This window comes from Zalophus californianus, chromosome 7 (genome assembly GCF_009762305.2).
Source record: "Zalophus californianus isolate mZalCal1 chromosome 7, mZalCal1.pri.v2, whole genome shotgun sequence".
Taxonomy (NCBI): domain Eukaryota; kingdom Metazoa; phylum Chordata; class Mammalia; order Carnivora; family Otariidae; genus Zalophus; species Zalophus californianus.
Window position 1 is genome coordinate 10725871 of NC_045601.1, and position 24987 is coordinate 10750857.

Below are 24987 nucleotides of genomic sequence, written 5' to 3' on the forward strand. Positions count from 1 at the left end.
TCAGGAGCTAACGATACAAGAAATAAGACTGCTGTAATAACAGAAACGGACAGCTCTGTTAACAGTGCTTAGCATTTATTTTCAATGTTGTCAGTCAAATATGCCCTATTCTATCCCACTTTCATTTTTCCATTTTTTATAAAAATTCGAGAACACTCTGAGTACATGTAGAGAAAAGCTTTTCTTCAGCCCTAAAATCTGACAGCAAATGCGAATCCCTAACGTGGTAGGCAGAATTCTAAGGTGACCCCCAAGATGCCCGGCCCCGGAATGTCCATATTCTGCTCAATCCCCTCCCCTGGGATGTAACACCACGGATATGCCAATGCTTCTGTGCTTATGCCTCACTGTAGGGCAAAAAGGATTTTGCGGATGGAAATAAGGCCCCTAAACAGCTGACTCTGAATTACTAAAAGGAGATTAACCTGGGTGGGTCTGACCAAATCAGGTGACCCCTTAAGAGAGGTGGGAGAGACGCCAGCACAATGTTGTGGAGAAGGCCCCATCCCTGGAGTGGCTCATGGCTGGAACCCAGCAAGAAAGTGGGAACCTCACAACTAGAGCCACAAGGAAGTGAATTCTGTCAACAACCAGTGAGCCTGGAAGAGGACCCGAACCTCAGATGAAACCAAAGCCTCAACAATAACTCCATCTCGGTCTCGTGACACCCTGAACAGAGGACCCAGTAGCTCAACTGCTGACTCACAGCAACTGTGAGATAATTAATGGGTGTGTTTTCTAGTCGCTAAATTTGTAGTAATGTGTTACTCAGTGGTAAAAAACTAATATGTTAGCCACTTTCCTTTCCTTTCAAATCTAACCAGAAGGCCCCCCCCGTAAGAATTTTTAAATTTTTCCTTTTTTAAAGTTAGTTCTCTATCAAGAATGTTATAATTCAACTTAAGGAAGAAAAAGGATTGCAAAAAGATATCACAGTGCGTGTTAGGTAGTTATTACGTTTATGTTTTCTTTCTAAAGCAAAACTTTTGAGTAATTATTCCCAAGGGAACTTTGTGCAAGTTCTATAGGTTAATCTACGTGACAAAGACACAAACAAAAAGCATTACCGTAAGAAGAAAATCAAAACCACAAAATAAGATAGGTAAACCAATCATTATTCTCTAGTAATTGATTAATGACCCGCATGTTTTCTAGTGGCACATTATTGAGGACCTGGCTTGATGCAAAAGGAAAAGTCATTACTTGGTACTTCTTGAGAAAATGAACAAGTCGTAAAGAAGACAGCAAAGGGAACGCCGCGGAAATGGCCTCCACGTGCTCGTAGCAGCAACTGCGTGCTTCCCATGAAGCCCTCGTGGGGGGGGGCGGGTGCTCCTGAAGCCCTCCGTCGCATCTCAAAGCCTGCTCGAGGCTGAATGGGAGAGGCTACTCTCCAGAAAGTAGAGAAAGTAGGTGCATGCTTCCCCACAGTTAGCTGTGCTTCCTCCTAAGCATGTCTATGCTACGCTCCAGTTAGAAAACTGAATGAAATATGGAAGCAAATGATGAGCAAAATGTAAAAAGAGGGAAAAACTCGACTCTACTTAAAATGACTAACCAGCTCAAACACTGCTGTAGAATCAGGTAGGGCTGAGACAACTGGAAAAGATGGATGGAGAGGAGGTATCTATAATGTACATCTATATGTCCTGTGCTGAAACAAAATGTGTAACATATGTTATTATTTTTCAGTGGTTTCTGTTTTAGCCAACTGGAGCGCTCACACTTGCCCTAGGGACATCCAGTAAGCAAGTGTATGCTTGCACAGTTCCGTGTGGACAACCACTTTCCAAAAGGCCGTGCTCATGATGCAAGAGCCACTTCCACAGGCATCGAGGGAAATTCCCCAGGTTTGCAGGCTGTCCTCTCAGGAGCCTCACATCCTACCTTCCACATGAGGGAGAAGGACCACATAATTTCTCATGCCCTCACTGGCAATAATTCTATAATCATATTTAAAATTTTATCTTAATATAATCACATTATTTTAAAATGTGGTAAACTCATCACCATTAAAAAAAAAAAACACCAACTGGGCAGCAGGGATAATAAAAGATGCTAAGGACATTTAAGAAAATTCGTTCTATGCCGCCTCGTATTATAAACCTGTTTTAAGACAAGGCATTTCCAAGGGGAAGAACTTAATCCAAGATAAGAAGTGGTGACATCACAGTTCCCAGGCCTCAAGCTGTACGGAAGAGCAACTTCATGCTGTCATAAATCAAATCTACATCACGTCAAAGAAACAACAAAAAGCCACAAACATCATTTTCTTTCAGCCCATATTAAACAAAGCCAACCTTTCAAATGAAGGACCTTGAAGAAAGAATCATTTTTACATTCAAGTGATGAGACTTATAGCTAAGATCTAGGCACAACGTCTCAGGACTGAATAACTGCCTGGCAGGCAGGAAAAATAGTAAGATTCTAGTACTAAGAAAAAAGATGTACAAAATGGAATAGGTTTGTAGACTACTCTTTTTATACTACCGATGAGAAAAAAATCAAGACAGTATGTCCCTGTGGTGCTGCCACCATCTTTCATTATGTGGTTAGCTTAATGTGCTATTAACTAAAACGGGATATTTTAAATAGGGGTAACTGACATTTGGAAAACTTAGGTACTGTTAAGTACTGTTAGGTACTATTGTTTGCTTACAAGTTGCTGTGTTTGTCCTGACTTTGTCCATCTCATTTCAAGTTCTTTGAAACTAACTGCATCTTTTCCTTTATAACTCCTACTTTGCCTTCCAGGACGCTCTATAGAAGCACCCTTTTAAGATCAGATCTATCTGAGAGAGTAAGAGAGCCACAACAGTCTACTTCAGAAATCCAAGGACAGTGATTAAAAAGAGTCATACAGAAACTGCCCTTTGTTTCAGAAGGAATGTGCAGAAGAGGTGCCAATTATACTGGGGGAAAGCGAACAGCTCCAACAAAACTTATGTGAGTAGCAGAGTGTAGCATCTGTCTACAGTTGACATCCATTCCAATAGGCAAGCTTTATTCTAGACAGATCCATTACCATTCAATAACCCGGTGGAAAGCCATTCCCTGATAAATTCTGCTATACTAGATGAGTCACACAGGCTCTGAGAAGCTAGACCGTCTGGAGATAATTCAACAATATAGGAGGGTCATTTTCTTCATTTGCCAAAAAAATACAACTTCTGCTATTCAACCTGGATTTCCATTGCTTCATCTACAAGACAAAACAGCACAGTTGGGGACAACACTTTCCTACATCATTATCCAGTAAAGTATGATGTGCTGGAAAGCCGACAATGTGTGCAAGGCCTCAACCTCCAGTTTGTAACGGTCTGTTTCGGCACACGGCCATTCTGACTACATAGTCAAAATCATTACCTATTAAATGCACAAAACTAAAATAAAACTAAATACTAACACCAAATCACATAAATAACCATGCAGATTACAACGGAGTATTTTTAAGTACTCTTGTGAAATACAGACATAAGATCATATATGGGTGTGACAAAAAGAAACCATGTGGAAGGGAAAATACCGCTCTTTCCTTAATTTTTTCCGTAAAAATACCAATACGTAAATGCGTAGCATATGAGGACCGTCCTGCCATATGAGGGCTGACCACCTCAGATCCTGACACTCAAGGAGCAGTTGTGCACTCTCTCGCTAATTATATTATTACATTCTCCTCGTGTTATAAATATTCATTTTTTTTTCTCGACTTCCTCTGCCTGCATTTACTGGAAGGTACACAGACACAAGGAACGTTGATATCTCTAAGCTAACATTCAAAAGGTACGAAGCATGAGATTCAGAATTGTTGCATGTTACGTTTTCAGTATAACCTAAAACGCAGTATGAATTTAAGAGGTTACAAATCACAAATATTGTCATCTCAAATAGAAACAATTCCTTTACAATTCTTTTTTTGCTTAATAGGAGAATCTATTGTATACTCTCCTTCCGATTATTATTTACTGAACTCTAAGCTGCATTTTTTGTTAATATTTAAATTGATAAAGCAAGCTGCCTGGATCTAGTTTCGTTGTGCTCATTTCTATCTGCTGCTTTAGTCTGAGGCACATTTTCCTTTATTTCACTTTTCCACAAGCCATAAAAAAACTCATTTCTAATTCATCCGTTCGTTCAGCTTAACCTCTCTTCTCAGCAATTAAAGCACTCTGCGCATCCCTCATCTATCACACAGCCAGCTAAATAATGCATTGCGTCCCCCGCTCATCTTTTATCATCCCAAATGACAGGTATTAGCATATCTCCCCAGTCAATTACAGTGCAGCAGAATAATCACAGCATAATTGGGCGAAAGCCACTCTAATCACCAACCCTGCAAACTCGCAGAATAAAAACTGAGTGGCAGTTCAGACAGGCCTTGCTCTTGTCCGTGACTCCAGCCAACAAGCCTGGCAGATCTCCATTTCCTCCCCTTTCAAACTTATCCTTCGGGGAGGTCAACTTCTCCATAGGTCCCATGTAAAAGAACGTGTACGTATGTGCACACAAGCGGGAACTATTTACAACTCGCACATGCATGTGTTTATTAATACTTGTGATTCTAGATGTTTGCACATACTATTAAATAGCACAGAATGAAAATTTCTGTCAATCAGAAAACAAAGTCCTGTCAGGAATATGATGTCATTAGAAGTTCTATTTGGAACTCAAGGTAAGGTAAAACAAAATATTAAATTTTTTATAAAGATTACTTAATATTTACTATCAAAATTGAACCTTTCAAGTGTCTACATGGTGAAGATATCTTCTGTAACTTTTGTTTTAATGATTTATTTATTTCAGAGAAAGAAAGAGCTTACGAGCAGGGGGAGGGGCAGAGGGAGAGGGAGACAAGCGGACTCCCTGCTAAGCAGAGAACTTGATGCGGGGCTTGATCCTAGGACCCTGAGATCATGACCTGTGCCGAAATCAAGAGTCAGAGGCTTAACCAACTGAGCCACCCAGGCGCCCCCTATCTTCTGTATCTTAAAAAAAATCAAGATTTTCCAACTTTCTAAATTACTCATCTATCACAAGAAATAATTTTAATTGAATATTGTTATCCTTACACTACAATAGCATATGACAATTTTCTAAAAATGATGATATTAAATATAATTTAACAATTAAGATGATTAAAAAATAAGTTTACTTGTTTATAAGGGACTAAAAATTAAATGAGATAATAGTAAGACGGTAATGTGAGAAATTTAGAACTACAAATGTTAGAGACAATAAATATTTTTTTAAATTCTGAGAAATGTTCAGGAAATCTTGAATGTATTTTTAGACTACTTTTGTAAGTTTATTAATCTTACCATGACATTTAATGTGCAATAACCAGTCTAGGCCTATATCTAATTCTCATTTTAAATAATATGTATTCATTTGCTACTCCATTCTTCACCTCCTCTCCCCATCAATGAGATACAAAAAAAAAGTCATTCTGAAATGAAAATTTAATTTGGGGAAGAGTGGAGGGAGGTTAAGAGGAATTTCTTATAAAAACGTACGTGGCTCCTTAGGAAGCAGCCAATTAAGTGCTTTAAAGTGCCATGCATAGCTAGAAGAAAATGAAATCTGCAGGATTTCAGTTGCTCTCTCTCAACCACAGAGAGCAGAAGTCCTATGGCTCCCTGTACTTCTTCTCCCTTCCTCGCATGCTTTTCACATGTCTACCCAAGACCAAGGGAAACCCGCCCCTGAGGTGGGCTCTGGCCTGGAGAGAAGGTGGCCCCCCTCAGCCAGAGGCCAGCGTCACCAGTGGTGCAGACTCCCTGGGCAAAGTGGGCAGTGAGTACCAGCAGCAAGTCTCATTGACTCGGCACACAGGGACACACCATTGCTGCACACTGCCCGGATGCTTGGGCTGTGCATGAAGGAATAAATTAGACATGGCAAAACTCTCTGCTTAGTGACACAATACCGTAGTAGCCACGACACAAAGAGAATTCAGGAAAGTATGAAAATAAGCCATTATTGCTATGAAACAAACAGAATCTCTTTATTACTTTTATTATTCGGAATTTATGAGATTTTCAACCTCAATTCTGTCAGACAATTCAGTCCTTCAACACACACAAAGACACTAAAACAATTATCCAATATCAAAAAGCCAACTGTCAAAAGACCAGAGTAAAAGCAGAATTTAGACACAACAAATAGTCTCCCAGACTTTTTCTTGCTTTCCAATCCTGTTATTTTAAAATTATAACATGAAATGTTTTATTTGCATTATTACTTCAAGAACCCTGCATGTATTTTTGTTGGCATATCTTTGCAAATGTACCCACAGGATACATTACTTCAGCTGTAAAATGGTAATTTTAGTGCTTATTGGGGAATATCTGTTACACGTATTTATCAGTGGTACATCTGGTATGCAAGTATTAATTCAACAGGTTTTTTTTTTTCCAAATCTGATTTCTGAAAATCACCTCCTAATATATTCTTTAATTCACATAAATGTTCTACTTGGCTTTAAGCATCTTCCAACATATTGGTTCTTTCAACACCAGTCACTTTGACATTCTCAACTGACTTGCAAAAATTGACAGGGCTTGGGTAAAAGCCAGATTTAAGGCAGGAAGAGGGGAGGAGGAGGGTTTTCACCATCTGAAGCAACAAAACTGGCTTTAAAATTTGGCATCGGAAAGAACCTAAAACACACGCAATCAAAATCATCCCTCATCTCCCCTAGAATAATTTATTTGCTTCTTCCCAACAAAATCTTAAGCAGCTTGATGATTATTAATATCGTCACAGTAACTCTACGCTAAGGAATTTTATAGGCAAGCCCAAAACATGCCTCTAATTATCTGTGCACATCCCAAATGAACAGGTGTTTGAGGGTGGGGACAAGGAGAATATATGCATTTTTATTTTTATTATTACTAGAGAATTAAGTTCTCAAAAAATAGTGCCAAAATAATGTCCCCAGAGAAAAATGGAGTTAATCAAACTCCAGAATATATACGTAAATAAGCTTTCTTTCAAGGGTAACTCCTCCCTGCCTTAAACAGGTCACTTCTCAAATCCACAGTACCCGGGGCTACGTCATCCACAGTACCCGGGGCTATGTTTAATCTCTGACATCCTTCAAAAACAGTAACAACAACAACAACAAAACAATGCTAAGTCTGACAAAAGCAGGCATGAATTGTATTGCTTTAACCTTCCCTTCACTCATTTTCCCATATTCACCACCATTGGAGTAAACGTTTCTGCACAAACGTACTTATACTAGATCTAGCGACCCATGCCATGCAATCAGGAAATCCATCTAACCAGTTGGCCTTCTACCATCACCTGCCAGAGTATTTGGTCTAGGCGAAATGGAGCTCCTACCACACTAAGAACACACTTGGTCATGATAAATATTTTATTTTTTATATAATGTCAAAGCATCTTACGGAAACCTCACACATTCCTTATTGAGTTATGTGACTTACTGGGTACTTTGACGCCCATTAAACTCTGCAAACATCTCACAATCACCTAATACTTCAGTGTGTGCATACAGATTCCAATTGGGATAAAAAGCTTTTTAAAGAAAAATAGTATTTTCACTGTTGAATATAGATCTAAAAGGATATAAGAGAGCCCTAATACATTGAATTGAACCATATGAAATCGCTAACATTAGACTCTTTCTGAGCTGTAAAAAATGACAATCCTGTAACATTCAGTCTCAGATACAGTTCCAGTACGGGGAAGACTAATCCCAATTACTGCTGTAATTCTGTACAAAGGGCACAGCCTGGGAAGCAGAAACTTGGATTTTTGTTCCACTTTGCCACTAAACAGGGCCTAAAATATGTCACTCTACCTCCCTCAGCCTTATTCATTATGAAAAAAAAATGAGATTAATATTTGGGGTTATTTTTCCTCTTTGAGAAAATGATGAACAAATAATTGACCCATGAATCTAAGGTTCTAGAATTAGTCAGGGCAGCTCTAAAGATTAGGGAAGGAGATTAAAGGTGGCAGGCAATAAAATTCCTATACTCTGTTTCCCTTTTAAAAATTTTTGCCTAGCTTCATTTCACAGAAGGATTTGTTTGTAGACAAATGATACTTATGTTTTTCCCAAGATGATGAAAATGTCTAGAAAAATCAGAAGAATAACAAATGAAGACAGAGCTGAAGGTTTGCCTTAATGAATACAAGCAGAACTGTAGCGTTTTAGGGCTGAAAAGAACCTTATCAAGTCATCAATTTTCCAACCTGTTACCAGGACTTAACATTAAATACAGGTCTGCTCACTTCCAATTAAGGAGTCTTAATTACAAAAGAGCAGGGCAGAAATGCTATTCCATATTTAATCCAAATTCAGAAATTGGGGAAGACCCCAACAACTCTCAAGTAACCCCTTACCGCACTCAAGACCTTTAGCCAGTAAGTCTGTGCCTCCCTCTTAATGGCACATGCTTTGGCCTTCAAAGTCTTTCGTCTTTTCTAAATTTTATATTCATGTATTCCTCCTAAAGGCAGAGTTGAAAAAGAAGCTAAAACAGCCTTTAAAAAGATAATTAAACATGACAAGCAAAACTGCACCAAAATAGAAGAGGTGAATATAAATGGAACATTTTCCCCCAAATCTTTCCTAAATAAGAATAAAGCAGATTTGTTTTAAAATCAAACATGTAAGTGTATGAACCACCAGCAGATGGCAGAAGGAGAGGCTGGGAAATTCTCTAACAAAAGAAGGGAGCAACTCAACATGGATTCCCAAATCACGATTTAGAACTGCTATGGCTTTCTTTTCCTTCTCCAGTCTTTCTTTCATGGACATACAGGAAATTCTCTTGCTTCACCTATATATATTTTATAATTTTAATTTAGATTCAATGACTGAAACAGTAAAGAATAAACTTGGTCCTCTACTTCTCTAAACATTTCTAGTACATTTTCAATAAATAAAAAATTTAAAATACAAAAATAAATCCTCTATATTTTGAAGAGTAATATGAGTAAGATTATAAACTTTGAAAAGTAAATCTTTGCCAGTTTCATTTCAATGACACTGTTACCTTAAATATATCTTCACCTAAGTTATATTCACACCCACTTAGCAAGTTAGACAAGTATAAATTCAATAGAAAACACACTCTCGTCAGAAAATGCAAACAACTGAGAAGAACCTGAGTTACTGGAGCTTTATAAGGAAAAAAGATACATGATTTCAAACAAGATTAATGTATGCTTTCAGGTGGTGACAAAAAGGAAGGACGTTTAAAAGATTATAATCTCTTATTATGTGAAGCTAAACATTCTAAATCTAAAATACTGTATTTTTTAAAAGATTTTATTTATTTATTTGCCTGAGAGAGAGAGCGCACAGAGGGAGAGCGAGAGGGAGAAGCAGACTCCCCACTGAGCAGGGAGCCGGATGCGGGGTTCGATCCCAGGACCCTGGATCATGACCTGAGCTGAAGGCAGATGCGTAACCGACTGAGTCACCCAGGCGCCCCTAGAATCCTGTATTAATAGCCCCCCAATATAATCCCAAGCATATCAATGAGTGAATGGCCCCGTACGAGAGTCACCAAAAGAACGCCTTATTTCAGAACCCTGTTTAAGAACTTTCTACTTGAAAAATCCAGTGGGACATGCTGGCATGGTGGTGACGGTTATTATTACCACCATCATCATCATTGTTATTATTATACTTTACTTCAACAGCAAATTCCTTCTGTTTTCTATTTATCTGCTCTAATCCTTGGGGGTTTATCAATTAAATAATGGCTGTTCTGATTATGTTATGTCTTGTTCTTATGAATACTTGGAAGTTTTCTTTTCTAGACCAGCTCTGGCCAACAGAACTTTCTTCGGAGATGGAAATATTCTATATTGGCACTGTGCCAGTATGGTAACCACCAGCAATGCAGCTATTGAAATGTGGCTAGTACAACTGAAGAAATGAATTTTTAATTTAATTTTAATTAATTTAAATAGCTACACATGGCTAGTAACTACCCAACTGGCCAGCGCAGTTCTGGATGACCAAAATAAACATGGAACAGATCAAGCTGGAGACCTGTGAGGTGAACTGGTGAGAAAAGAAAGAAAAATGCAAGTGAATATCGTCCCACTTTTCTCGAAGGTCACGTTTTTGGTCATTTACCCAAAGGAGCACATTCACAGACAGACTACCAGTGCTTTGTTTGAATTCCTCCTTAGCCATTATAATAAATAGTTATGACAAATAGTTACAAATTGCATTATAATGTTTTACATTTATATGAAGGAGGGAAATATGGGTGATTTTCTTAATGGCGAGATGTCAAAACCCAGGAATAAATCCAAAGGTGACTTAAGTCACTGCCCAATATGATTCCCCCAGCTATAAAATTTTTCACAAGTGAAAGTACCTTATTTTCAAAAACATGAGTAAGTTTTGCTTTTATTTTACTTGAAATTATTTTTGGAAATGACTAATTCCTTTGTTATATATAAGTTTTATGAGTCACACTGGAATCCTATTCCATTTTGTAGAATACAACATTCAATTAAAGCAATAATACTACAGAGTAGCACACAATTATATCCAAAAGGAGAATATAAACTTGCATCACCTAGAATTTTTTCTGGCATAAGATTATTCCAAAAGTTGTGTCAAGAGTGTAAAGTCCATGGACGCAAGGGTTTATTATTGCTAGGACATTCCCAGCACCTAACATGTATATTCCACAAGTACTTGTTTGAATGAAATGCAGTGAAATGAAATAGAATGAAATCAATGAGTATAACTGCATAACGTGGATTAACAAAGATAAATTTAAATTAATAGTGAGATAAACTGGAACCAACTGGTTTTCAGTGTCAACAGGAACCACTCAACAGCTTCAACAAGCATTAACAATGAATACATTTGCTTTCAGTTGGGCTCTAAAATATAAAATGCCAAGGCTAATACATTAACTCAGATAATGGGAGAATCGGTGAGAAAACCCCTGAATAGAAAAAAAGGCAGTAGTAATATGTTAATTTAACATCACAGGTTTTTTGCTCTTAACAATCAGAATTGTTAAACCATCAACAGAGCTCTAAATAATCAGCAACACTTCCGTACTGGGAGCCAAGTGCAAGTCAATAATGGATATAAAAAGATGAGCAAAATGAAGTCTCTAAGCTTATAATCTTGCTGGAAAAAATGCCACATAATGGAGTCGGGCCAGGCCATACCATGCCGTTCCCCGTATACAGATCAAAAACAAGTTGGCAAAAGAGAAATTCCAAACACAGCTGACCGCTGAAGAACATGGGGGTTAGTTAGAACAGAGCATTCGAAAATCTGTATATAACTTCTGACTCCCCAAAACTTAACTACTAAATAGCCTGCTGCTGACTGGAAGCCTTACTGATAACACATTATTGATTTACACATATTTCGTATGTTATGTGTATTACAGATTGTATTCTTGCAATAAAGGAAGCTAGAGAATAGAAAATGCTATTGAGAAAATCACAAGGAAGAGAAATACATTTACAGTGCTCTACTGTGTTTATGGAAAATGATCACGTATTAAGTGGATCTGCACAGTTCAAACCTGTGTTGTCCAAGGGTCAGCTGTAAACTGTGAAGGTACTGACTGCCACATAAGCTCAGAGCTGAAGAGCTTAGAAGTTTGCAATACTGCGGGGAGACATCACAGAAGAGGAAGGGTATGAACTGAGACTGGAGGGTAGGATGAATATGAAATGCAACAAGAGGACAGGAAAGCATTTGAAGGGAAGGCAGGGTATAGGCTGAAGGTCAGAAGGAAGGAAGTTAAGAGCTCGACATCGTTACGAGGCTATGGTGGGGGTTCACAGACCAGTTTGAACTCTGATGTAATTTTTTTCTAAGATATTTAATCAACCAACATATGTATAAAAAGGAATACATCAGAGTATACAAATGTAGTATTTATTTTATTGTTTTTTAATTTTTAAAAAGATTTTATTTATTTAATTGAGAGAGAGAGAGAGAGAGACAGTGAGAGCAGGAACACAAGCAGGGGGAGTGGGAGATGGAGAAGCAGGCTTCCTGCCGAGCAGGGAGCCCGATGCGGGGCTCAATCGCAGGACCCTGGGATCACGACCTGAGCTGAAAGGCAGTCGCTTAACCAACTGAACCACTCAGATGCCCCTAGTATTTATTTTAAAAATCTGATTTTTAGGGGCGCCTGGGTGGCTCAGTTGGTTAAGCGTCCGACTTGATTTTGGCTCAGGTTATATTAGGGTCAAGAGATCGAGCCCCACGCTGGGTGTGGAGCCTGCTTAAGATTCTCTCTCTCCTTCTCCCTCTGCCCCACCCCCGCCCCACCCCCTGGCTTGTGTGTGCCTGCACGTGCTCTCTCTCTCTCTAAAAAAAAAAAAAAAAAATAAAATCTTATTTTTAGATTATTTTAAGCTTAGACTTTTCTCTAAAATAACAATAAATTTTAAGTGCCTGAAACAAATACTAAAATTTTTTGCCAAAATAGGATAAAAAGGTAATATTAAAAAGAAATATTAAATATTTTTATTTAAATATTAGGAAAAATTATGAGATTACTAAAATCCTTAATTCTACTCCCACTTTGCCAGTAATAAGCTATGACCATGGGAACAAGGAATCCTTTGGCCTTCAGCTCCCTTATCTCTAATATGGAGGAAGGCTAGACCAGAGGATCTTGAAGATATCCAGCAGGAGCAAAATTTTAGGACAGTTGAGTTCCAGGAAAAAACAGAAAGAGGGAAAATGCAGGAAGGAAGAGACAAAATGAGGTGTAGGTCCTACAATAGGGTTTTGGAAAAAAGGCCTTACTGAGTTTTATACACCTCCCTTAGGGTTTGGTTTAAGAGGTGGGGATGGAAGTGACAGGTTGGCACTCTCCTCCGCAGCAGGGGCTGGTCACCAGTAGCAACAGTAACAGCTTGAAGGGTGCCCACAAGTGGAGGGCTCTGTCACCTGTGGGCTCCGATGACGACCTATGTTTCATCTTTCTTCTTCTCATTCTTTCATAGAATATATATGCTTACCCTTGATTTTTCTTATCATTCGGTTTAAAATGACCTCCCCACATACATTTTTGGGGTCATAGTTTCTATCAAAAATTATAAAAATGGGCATAAAATGCAGGATTTCGTTTTTTCAAAGAACACGCCAGCCAAAAGAGCATATCAAAGTATTTTTTGAATGTGTGGAAGTCTAGTGCCCATTTAGAACCGGAAAACAAAAACATCTTATAATATACACTTCTGTTCACCCACCTCTCGAAAGTAAAAGTCTTTAAAAATGATTTTGGTAACCAAATTATATTACAGCCAAAACAAGTAAGCACTAAGAATTTACCCCAGAAAAAAATGTGGTACTGAACCAGGGAGATATTTTTAAATCTTTGTTTTGGCTTTACGCATATTCATTCATTCAGCAAGATATTTAAGCAGCAGCCTTGGAGCCGGACTGAGAGGTGCCGCCACGCATACAAGGGAGGAGAAGCCAGGACGGAGGCATGGTGGCGCGGGATCCGACCTGGCTGTGGAGAAGGAAGGGAAGTCTGAGAAACCATGGTTGCACTCACAGGAGGAAGATCAGCAGAGCGCTGTCAGGGAAACCGGGGAAGAGGGCAAAGGAAGGACGAAGGGGCCAACTGCGGCAGATGGCTGCAAAAGAGGCAAGGAGTGGGACCTTGGCAAGAGGGGCAGAGTGGGGACAGAGGCGCGGGCAGGTGAGATGAGATGGAGTGAGGAGGCAGGGAGCGGTGCAGACCTCACTTGGTCTTAGGACATGCCAGAAAGAAAGGGAACGGGCTCTTTGGGGCTGACCTTCCTGGTTCCCATCCCACCCCTGTTATTCATTAGCTGTGTCAGTTTCTATTTCCTTCCCCAACACTGAGAACAACAACAGTCCCTAACTCATAAGGAGGGGGCTAACTAAAAATCTTGCTTCTTTATGATTCTTGACTTAGCTATCTACAACAAATGAGAAATAAAAGATACTCATGATCATGAAATTTTAAAGTAATTTATTTAGATTTTGTAAGATCTCTTAAGAAATTCATGGAAAAGTTATGATTATCTAGTCTTTTTAATGACCCAGGAATATTTTACTTACTTCCTCTTTTTTACTTCTCTACTATAAATCTCTTTGTAGAACTCACCAGCAGCAAACTTTTTAGCCTTTTCTATGTTTAATAGCATAATTTTATATATATTTCCTTAGCTGATTTATCATCTCATTATCGCTAGCAGCTTTACTTAGTACATTAATGATACAGAAGGCATGCTTATCTTGTAAAAAGAACTAACTCATGTTGGCTGCCCCTGCGACTCCTGATTTATTATTCTGCAGAATTACAAACTTCTTAATATGTTTAAGTCTTGATGAGAACCAAAGTCAAGATCAGCAGTCTATAGTTTGTAGAACTTTCCTTTCCTAATAAATTTGCTCATTTTTTAATTTTGAAGCACCTCTTCTCTTCACTAAAATTCTTCTTTTTTTGTAAAGTACACATGATTTTAAATTAATTAAGCATCTTTCTAAACCTGTAAAGAAACAAACCCCAGAAAATCAAAGCTGCCTTAATTCAGAGGGGAAAATGAGAACCGCTGGAAAACAGCTAGTGTGTGGTGTACTGCGGTATAGTCATTAGCATTTCAAATTCTAAGTCACTTTTAACTGAGAAAGGCCCAATAAAATGACGAATCAGGACTTGAGAAATTAAGATTTGAAATATAGAAGAGCATAGCTCTCATTAGATTAGCTTGAAAAGAAATTAATCTCAAAGCAGCACGAACAGTCATGAGAATTTTGAACGACTGCGAAACTGTTTCCTTGGGTCGCGGTTTCGGCACACTCACACACAAAAACAGGCTGTTTGTATCTCTGGGGCCCAACATGTTTAAGTTATTTTCCAGTGAGACTGACGAATTCATGCTTCAATCTTAAGTGAATATAAAGCTTACAGACTTAGGAGAAGGAGAAACATCCAAGGGATGAATAAGTCAATAGAGGCACCAAAAAAAAAAAAAAAAAAAAGGGCACATTGAAGATCAGCGCTGAGAGGATCAGAGACATACATGGGCAGACACACACTCCAGCATTCTCCTCATTCGCCACGGTGATGTCATTAATGTAGTACCAGTGAGTCAGGTATCTGAGTTCTTTTTCCCAGGGCATAAAAATAGGAAAAAAGCGTCAATTGTGAATAAGTGTTCAGAAACATGACCAATACTGAATTCCCAGACCTTTTAAGAAACAAGATAAAAATGTATTTGCTGGGGCGCCTGGGTGCCTCAGTGGGTTAGGCGTCTGCCTTCAGCTCAGGTCATGATCTGGGACTGAGCCCCACATTAGGCTCCCTGCTCAGCGGTGAGTCTGCTTCTCCCTCTGCTCCTACCAGGCTCGTGCTCTCTCTCTCTCTCTCTCTATCAAATAATTAAATAAAATCTTTAAAAAAAATGCATTTGCTGACTTGCAGATAATGAAGTAGTAAAAAAAATTCAAATTTCTCACTTTTAGTTACATATGTAAACACTTGGGTATAGATATACAAAAGGTGGAAAACTCCTAATTCTTTGAAAAAATCACTGAATTATTGGGAAAAAATTTCAAACTACTGTCTCTCCAAATTGAATTTAAGAGTACAAAAGCAATCTGCTAGTTTAGCCATAAAACAAATGCAAAGCCTTCTACACAGTGGGGCAGACCATGAGTGCTACTGGTACAATAATCTTCATAATACTGGGCCTACTCAACTCAATAAGTATGAAGGCTTATGGAGAGGAGTTCACAAGATCTGACCCTACAGGTTTATTAAATATGCAGTGAATATTCTGCATGCATGCTGGGCATTAAATAAAAAATGAAAAATTCAAACAATGATGATATGTTAAATACTGCAAATAATACTGAATGAGATCTATTTATAATTAAGATTTTCTTTAGCCATTTTTGACAGATACAGAAATAGAAGAAATATGTTAAGGTAAAACTTGAGTTCGTTTACCAAATATCTAAATATTTATAAAGTCTTATCTTTTTACTTTTAGTTTATATTCATTTATGATGTAAACCTTGCTAAGCTTATAACCTCAGAACGGCTTTGATTTTGCTAGTATTACAATGTCATCCACCTATAGCTGCAGCACAACTATTAAACTGTACTAATAAAATGCCAAGCATCTAGAATGGAAAGAAGAGAAAAAAACTGGAAAAAATATAAACACCTAATTTTTAGTTTTAAGCCAAAGATGTAGCACATACAGGGGTCAGGGAAGAGTAATCATCCATACAGTGTGCTCTAAAGTTTCCACCAAATGTCCTCCTCGACTTCTGACCTCCAGAGTAATTGACGGCACCTACACTGTACTTCCATACCTCTACGTGAAAATGAAGTCAGACTCCCTAATAACTGCCTCTTACCAATTTCCTTACATGGTTTAAGAATTACTAGCAAGTATGTCCAAAAGGCAAGTCAATCCAATAAAACACAACAGGTCCAGAAGACGGTAATTCTAAGGTATCTGGGCTTGCTCCCACTGCGTGCTCCTTCTCTGTGTGACAGACCATCTCTTCCTCTGGCTCATCCTGAGCTCCTCTGCCTTCTTCATCCTGCATTCCCCAATGATCACCAGGTCCCGAAGACTCACTTCCTAAGGATTTCTTTCCTCTTCTACTGTACTAGCCCAGGTCCGCACTGCCTCTCACCTGATCCATTCAACTGCCCTTCATTGGTTTCTGGCAAATCCATCCTCCACAAAGTGACCAAAATCATCTAAATTGTAAATCTAACCACTACTTGGCTTAAAATCTTTTAGCAGCTTCGCATTTTCTATAGATAAAATTCAAATCTTTAACCTCCTCAACCTCTGATCTTGCCACACAGGCAGAATTTAACTAGTTCTGTTCCCTCTCAATTTTTTTCACGGTTGTCCTCTGACCTGAAAATAGTTCTCGCTTCTCTTGTCCTCCTCACTTGCCTAAATATACTCTCTCTCTCTCAAGGGGTCAAGCTCCTGGAATGCCTTCCCACTCCGCCCCACCCACTCCCGCAGCCTCCGCACATTTCTAGCAGGGAAACAACCACACTACCGGACAACGGATTTCTTTATAGGCCTATGCCTACCAACTGGTTGTGAGCAACTTAAGGGCGGGAACCGGGATTTAATTTAGTTGTGACTGGAACATGGGGGTTCAATAAATATTTGAAGCAGAGATAAGGAATAAATGGATTAATGAAAAGTGGAGTGGCAAACCAAAACAGCGCTCCGGTAACATTCAGGGTGGTATTGCAGTGCCCCCCCCCACCCTGAGACTGGGAGCCACTGCATAAATCCTGTTCCACAGCTAATCCAAACTTAAACATCAGTTACTACTAAATGAAACTCTTAGTTTCCTGTACTATTTCTTATATTCCCAACAACAAAGAAAGAAGGTAAAGAAAGTACTACCATAGTCTAATCTTAACCACAATAGAGGGGAAATCTTAAACTCTGGAAGACTTCTAGAACCTCTGCATTTGATAATAAAAACAAGTCCTATCTGTTGAAGCTTCCAATCCGCTTAGGGGAGCTGATGAAACCTACCCAATAAGCTACATCAGACTACACACCTTGAGTCCAAAGGCGGTATCCTCCGAGGTCAAGACTTCAACCTGAAATCATAAGGAAAAAATAATTTAGGCACTCTCAAAAACGTTCTTTGAGTCTAGCCACAGACACAGGCATGGCCTGGAACTACGAGTTTGGAGAAAACTAGTATTCAATTTACGTCAGACATCAAGAAAGAGAGATCTGCGATTCTCTTCAAGAGTTGATTGGGGATAAGCACAGGTCATTGCCCTGGATTCCAGATTTAAAACAGGGCGAGCCCCTATCAAATGCATGTATTTGCCATCATGTCGAAGTGGTGGTATAAGTTCCTCAAAAGGATCTAGAAGTCAGAAGAATCATCTTTCTCAGTTAAATCACAAGATGTTGCATACTTTTTGATCTTTTACTGACAGACAGTGAGGGGAAAGTATGCTTCATAAAGCAATTTCATCATGCTTATGAAGCTGCTAGTAATTTCTTGCCCTGCTCCCATCAGAGTGGGTAGTCCTGAGTCTCTGGAATGTTGCAGAGCAAGAGTGCCTGAAAGCAATACTCAGGAAAAGACAGGCAGAGTCTAAGCAACAAGTTGTGAAATGATGGCAAAACTTCAAAATTGCCTGTCAGTCTTGTGCATGAGAAGACAGAGCTCATTAACATGAATTTAAAAAGCTGCATGGAACAAGACGTGTATTGATAATTACTGTTTTTTAAACATAATTATTCAGTCTGGTGTGTAAAGCTTTTAACTTTGACTACTACAAAGTACCAATATATGACGGAAAAGAGCAAGGAAAGAAGGCAACAGAATTTGAATATTTTTAAGCGTCTGCAGAAGACGGGGGTAGAGCGATAATATCAGACTTGCTGGCTACACTGTGAGTTTTCAGCCTTTTAAAACTAGGCCTTTGTGGTAGGTGTTTAAGTAGAAGGCACAGAGGCCTGTCCAATGTATCTTGCTATAAAACAAAATTGGATTCTTCCCTTGAGGGAAGGAAATATAGAAAGGAAGATCATTTCAGTAAGATTGTCATCCAGTACAAAAGTAAAGGGGTCAAAAAAGAAATGAGGAAGGAATTGTATTCTCCAACTGCTTGGCTGACAGTGAGGCTCCCCCACCACCTGGTACCTGACAGAGACTGGGGCATAAAGCAAGAGAAACGCACGATTAGGTATTGGGAGGATGACCAGCCTCATTTTGACAAAAACCATATGTTGTTGATACCAAATGTGTAATGTTGGATCAACTGTAGTGCAAAATCATTATAAGACTCACTGACAGCATGTCTGTTTACACTTTGATTTCCAAAGCTAATTGTTAGATTTAGAAACAAGATCTTATTATAGACTTTGTTGGGGGGGGGGGCAGCAACAGTTATTGGCAATTTACATATGTTTGAATTTCCTAAATCCTGTCTTTCACAACACTAGATTACTAACCTCAAATATTTTTACATTAAAACCTCTTATCAACATTGAAGACTTTAGTTAAAGGCAAAGGACAAACAACAAATTCGCTGAATCTTAACTACTGTAAACACTACGTGACTTTTACTCTTAAATTATATACATAGATCATATCTGCATATACTAATATTAGGTACATTCACCCTTTTGATGTGATATTTTAATATGCATACAATTATTTTTAAAATATATTAGAAGTTTAAATCTGCAAAAACCATCCCCAAGTGAGTTCTGCGTTTAACATATTATAAAAAGTCAAAGTAGCAAGAAAATTCAATAGCACATAGAAATCTATTTAAAGATTTAGCTTTGATATATTTGAAAACTTGAGATAATAACAAAAGCTTTCAAGTGGAATTTAGGAACTGTCCGTGCAGCTAAGTCAGGAGACAGAGACAAAGACAGGCCTTGGAACCTGGAGGAAGGCGGTGGATTTCAAAAGGTCAGCCTCATCCTGCATCCCACATTCTATCTCCAGGAAGGCTGAAGAGGTTTGCAATTCCTAAGTACTAACCAATTTCATCAGACTACCTTAAAAAGTGTATTTTGTTTTATTCAAAAGCACTATGGTTTACACATATATGCACTCTAGTTCTACTGAACTGTATTTTATATTTTCCGTTTCTGAAAGATTTTATATTTCAATACCAACACAAAAACAGCTGATTTTTAAAAATATGAAATCAACTTCAATTTACTAAAAAACAAAGAGCAATGTCATACAAAGGTTTTCATGTTGGATCTAAGAGTATTTTTACCTAAGTTGGAAGGAATCCCCCTCTAGTGGGAGTAAGGGAGTATTTCAACCTTCACATAAAATTTTCAGGTAGCAGTCATTAACCTTAACAATCAGCAGAGATCAGCTGAGCTTTTTTCCTTTCGTCATCAATTTAAATCTTTTAAAAAAGAAAGTCAGTATTTTATATTTCATAAGCCTAAAACACGTGTAAAATTATATATATATATATATATATATATATATATATGCTTGTAGATTTGTAGTTATTGGATGGGATTTTGGTTACTAACTAACCATTATCACCAAATTTAATTTGGCTATAAAGTAGTCACAATTTGAACTTAAAACAGGAATGTACAACTGGAAAATATTAGTACATCTCAGTGGAAAGACTTAATAATACACTGGGAAGAGAGAATGTTGACGGTTTACATTGACCTGACTCATTAACAAAGACTTTCTGGATATTTACCGCATACAAGGCATTGTGCTTAACGCTACTGAAAGAGCTAAAAAGTGCCAAATTTTACTCAGGTATAAATACCTGAATGAAATGTATTTAAACATTCATTTAAAAAAATAAATTCATATTCGAAAATGACCAGATGAGATTATTCACAGTGTCATTTTTCTTTCTAAACTTCAGTTTGGGGAGATTTAAAACTGGCCGTGTTATAAAAACCACCCGGAAAAAATGGTCACAGGTTTTATGCAACGTAAACTTAGGACACGATGCCCAATGTCCTCATCTCCACACAGAGGCTGTAATAAATGCAAAGACAGAGCACCCTGATGAGAAGCGCCACCTGCATCACAGGGAGAGAACCTGTCAGGAGTCCTGAGGTGCAAGGTGTGAAGGGGTGTGAGCAGGCTAGCAAAGCAGAGGCTTCCTAAGGCCCTTTCCATTCGATCCTGTTATTTCAAATGATGCTACCATCAACACTTTATAACACCAGGGCCTAAAAGGATTCCGTCTGTAGAGGACTTTGAAAATCACCTGGGAAGTTCAGCAGCAGCTAGAACACTGACAGTCCTCACACTCTGCTTGGCACAAAACCTTCCAGTGGCTTCTGTCTCTCCCATGTAGCCTACTAAGCCCAACCTCTACCAAAATCAAAGCAAACCATTTAATCTCCAATCATTCCATCAAGAAAATCGGGAAAACGTGAATTCACGAATTTGGAAGTGAAATTGGTTGGACTTTTCTTTCTTGAATCACTTCTGAAGTCCTTTCTACTTTCACCTATAAAGCACAGAATACTGATATCCAGCAGTGCTTCCATTAAAATAAAACTATGCCAAAAGTACGTCCCATTTTAATGAAAAACATTTTTTCCTAAAGTCAGGATCACACTGTCACAAAAAAGTAAAGTGACAGTGACGATATATAATCATATATGAAGAATCTTATTCATAATTAAAGGAATGCAAATCCAAACTCTTAACATTATTCTATTTTCTCACTACAGATTACCAAGATTAAAAATGTTGATAATTATAATATTGGTAAGGGTATGGGAAATCACAACATAGCCTTGCACTCATTATGAGAACATATGTTGGAATAATATGCAATTTAGCGGTATCCATCAAAATGTACATGCACATGATTAAGTGTTGAGCTAATAATTCTACTGATATCCAAGTGCAAAAAATATTTACTAAATTGTTTGCCAGAGTTGTTTGTAACAGTAAAAAGCTGAAAATATCCTCCAACCAAATGACCGTCAACAAGGGAGTGTTTAATAAATTATCATACAGCCAATAGAATACTATACTACTGTTAAAAAGGATAAATCTATGTGTGCAGATAAGATTTCTATAATATTACATTAAGTGGAAAGAATCAGAACAGTGTGCACAGTAAGCTAACATCTGTAATTTTTTAAAAAGTGGGGGTGGGTTCTATGCTTGATATACTTGGACCATTTCTGGAAAGATACGTAAGAGACACATCAGTGATTACTTCAAGGGAGAGAACTTAATATTCATTGTATTTTGTCTTACAGTGTTTAGAATTTTTTCACCATGTGCATGTGTTTTTTGTTCAATTAAAAGTAGTTAACAAAATAAGCCAATAACATAAAAAATGTCTAATGTCAAAAATAATCACAGAAATGTAAGTAAATGTCAATCGATTTCTAGAGAAATCTATCTTTATGATCTAATTTGTGATCAACTGCTTATAAATTATAAAGTATGTGTACTATGCCATTCCTTGAAAAATAATGACAAATTAGAAAAAAATGTACAAAAATAGGGGATGGTTAAAAAAAAGTATGGTACTTCCTATACAGACCATTCCATATTCATAAAAAACTCACTGTTCAGGAAGTCTTCTATAACATAAGAAAATGCTTATAAACTTGTTAGATTTTAAAACCAGGACTAAAAACAGGAATTTGGCATTACAAATATTTCTATCTATCCATTTGCTTCCTGCATGCCTTCTAGCTTATGTGCCATGTGCAAAAATGTCTTCCCCACTCCAGGAGTTTTTACATATTCATTCATGTTTCCTTTTAATATGTTTGACTTCCATGTTTCCCATTTAAATATTTGACCCATCTATATTTTATTTTGAAATAACAAGGGAAGAGGTGAGTCAGCTTTAATTTCCCATTTGGGTAACTATGGGACAGAATGACCCACTACCTTTTCTTCCGTGATCAGAGAAGCCACATCTTTACCATAATTAAACATTAAAATGATACACATTTGGCCTCCAATTCCAGGTAGGGATGGGAAAAGCAAACTTACCTGGAGGTCTTCAACCTAAAGGGGGATGGGAATTGAGAGGAGGAGATTGACAACAGTACACAAGAACCTGATAGAATTTGCAGTCACGGTATCTGTCCACAAGTAAATCACTGAGAATTCAGATGCTCTTGAAAAAAATAGTTTGCCTAGATTGGTGTTTGAGGAATGAAAACACTGTCCTACTTACAAAGATTGCCGTATCTGCTTTGGTTGGGCCAGAAAGAGCCATATGCCATTAAGGAGAAGCAGACATTAATAAATTGCTCTCTAAAACCATGTCCCCGGATTTATGACAATTTAAACTGTAGGACAAGCCCCTCCCTCACCCTCCCCTCCTCTCTCCCTCACAGTCCAACCACATAGCAGCTCACACGGGGTTGCAAAGTTTTATTTTAGACAGCAAGGAAGTTGTTTTGTCTTTTTATTATTACTGCTTGTTATTACTACTATTATTTTTCATTATTTTCTTACGTTTTGTAATCCATTGAAAAAAATGAATGCTTAAAAAAAAACCATGCAAAACCCTGCCAGCATTCTTCTCTTATTAATTCTCCTCATTCTCCTTATTAGCATGAACAGGCCACATGACAACTCAAGGACACAGCTTGCTGAAACCGCTCAGTGTTTGGTTAGCTGGTAAAAGAACACACACTGATGCCTTCTACTGCTAACTGTTGCTGAGTTGAACCACCACTCTCTGAATGTATTTAAAATTAACTAAAAACCTGTCTCTAGTTAGGGAACCAGTAAATATTAATAACAATGCTAAATTTCATCTCTGCAACCAAAGATCATTTCTATTATACTAAATACAGTGCAATATGATTTCAAGACAAACAGTGGAGATGTTATAATTATGCTTTTGTCTACAAGTGTTATGCTCACATAATCTTCTATATACTAGGATGTTAGCTGTGTCTTCATATCCCAGGCTATTAAATTTAAAACAAAAGTTGTCACCATTAGGATCACCCTTCTCTTTCTAATTCAGTTCTCTGAGAGAGGATACCTTCACTTGAGATTCACAAAGCAATCACAAACTCATGATGGCTCAGAGAAAAAAGGCCTTGAGTGTGAAATAAGAGTGTGTAAAAATAGCCAACACTATGCAACGTGAGTTTACAACCCCTTCCACCAGAAGGTGGAATCTATTTCTCTCCCCTTTAAAGCTGGGCTGGACATGAGATTTGCTTGGATCAACAGAATGCAGCTACAGAATCAGACTGTACCACCTTCAAGTCTAAGACTGAAAAGGCAATGCATACTTCTTCTAATCACTCTCTTGCAAGTCAACCAGCTACCATGTGAACAAGCCCAGACGAGTCTGTTGGAGGATGAGACATAATGGTTCTGTTACCATATCACCCTAACTAAGAGCCAGTCAGCTCCAAGAAATAGAGCCACTTAGCTGATCAGGAGCTGATTGAAGGGAGAATGAGCCCAACAGAAACCAGAACAACTCAGGCTCAGACCAAATTGTCCAACTGTGGGATAAATAAATGGTGGCTGTTCCAAGCACTAAGTTAAGGGCTGGTCTGTTGCACAGCAAAAGCTAACACACTGCACAACTTGACATCAGGGAACTCTTGAGTATCATACATCTACTGGCAGAGTTCCATGCAAAAACACTATGATCATAAAGGCAATTCTAAAAGCTCTTACATATCTACATACCAAGTCCTCCTCCATCTCTACTCCCTATTTGAAATTTTCCAAGACCATAAAATTCCGTCTGAATTCTTTACTGTAGTCCACAAGCAGCTGAACAGCGGGGCTCCTGCTTGCCTCACTGATCCCCAATCCCACCTCTTCCCCTCTACGCACAATGTTTCAGCTACACTGGCTTCCTTTCCATTCGTAAAAATGGCCCTTTCTTACCTCAGGGCCTTTGCACTTGCTGCTCCCTCCTCCTGGAACACTCTGTAGCAGATCTTCACATTTCTGGTTCCCTTCACATCACTCCCACCTTGGTTTAAAGGTTGTATCCTCAGAAAGCCCCTCTTCCTCTCCTGTATAACCAGCTGAAATTTGATTGTTCATCTCTAAAACGTAAACTTCACAAAAGCAGGGACCTTGCTATCTCATTCACCGTTTTATGTTTTATACCTAGAGAATGCCTGACACAGAGTAGAGGCTCAATAAGTAAGTGTGTTTTGTTTTTTTTTTTAAATAAGTAACCGTTGAAGGAATAAATGTATACATGTGAATGGGTTGAAAACTTGTAACACCATCAAAATATAAATGTTATGAAACCAAATTTGATATAGCTTACTATGTCATATGTGTAGATATAACAAGATTTAAAATATGCTCCATCTAATATAATACATACATTAAAGTCCTATGTATGTACCATTTGGCTCATGATATACATCCTTGCATTACATACTAGAGTTACTATATTTAATGATGACATATATAACATATGTATTTCATGCATTTGTCTCTCTAGCCAGGAGTAA

General features: G+C 38.0%; 1 protein-coding gene across 11 annotated transcripts in view; it reads right to left on the reverse strand.

The window, feature by feature from the left end:
• The window catches only part of ARID1B (AT-rich interaction domain 1B), a 437415-nt gene that overhangs the window by 160435 nt on the left and 251993 nt on the right, over positions 1-24987 (reverse strand). For 9 of the 11 annotated variants that reach the window (XM_027601115.2, XM_027601112.2, XM_027601114.2 and 6 more), the window contains one exon: positions 17583-17624. The exons of the other annotated variants lie outside the window; for them this stretch is intronic. In XM_027601115.2, coding sequence (XP_027456916.2) covers positions 17583-17624 — 42 coding nt within the window. The remainder of the gene's footprint in view (positions 1-17582; positions 17625-24987) is intronic. 11 annotated transcript variants of the gene reach the window in all.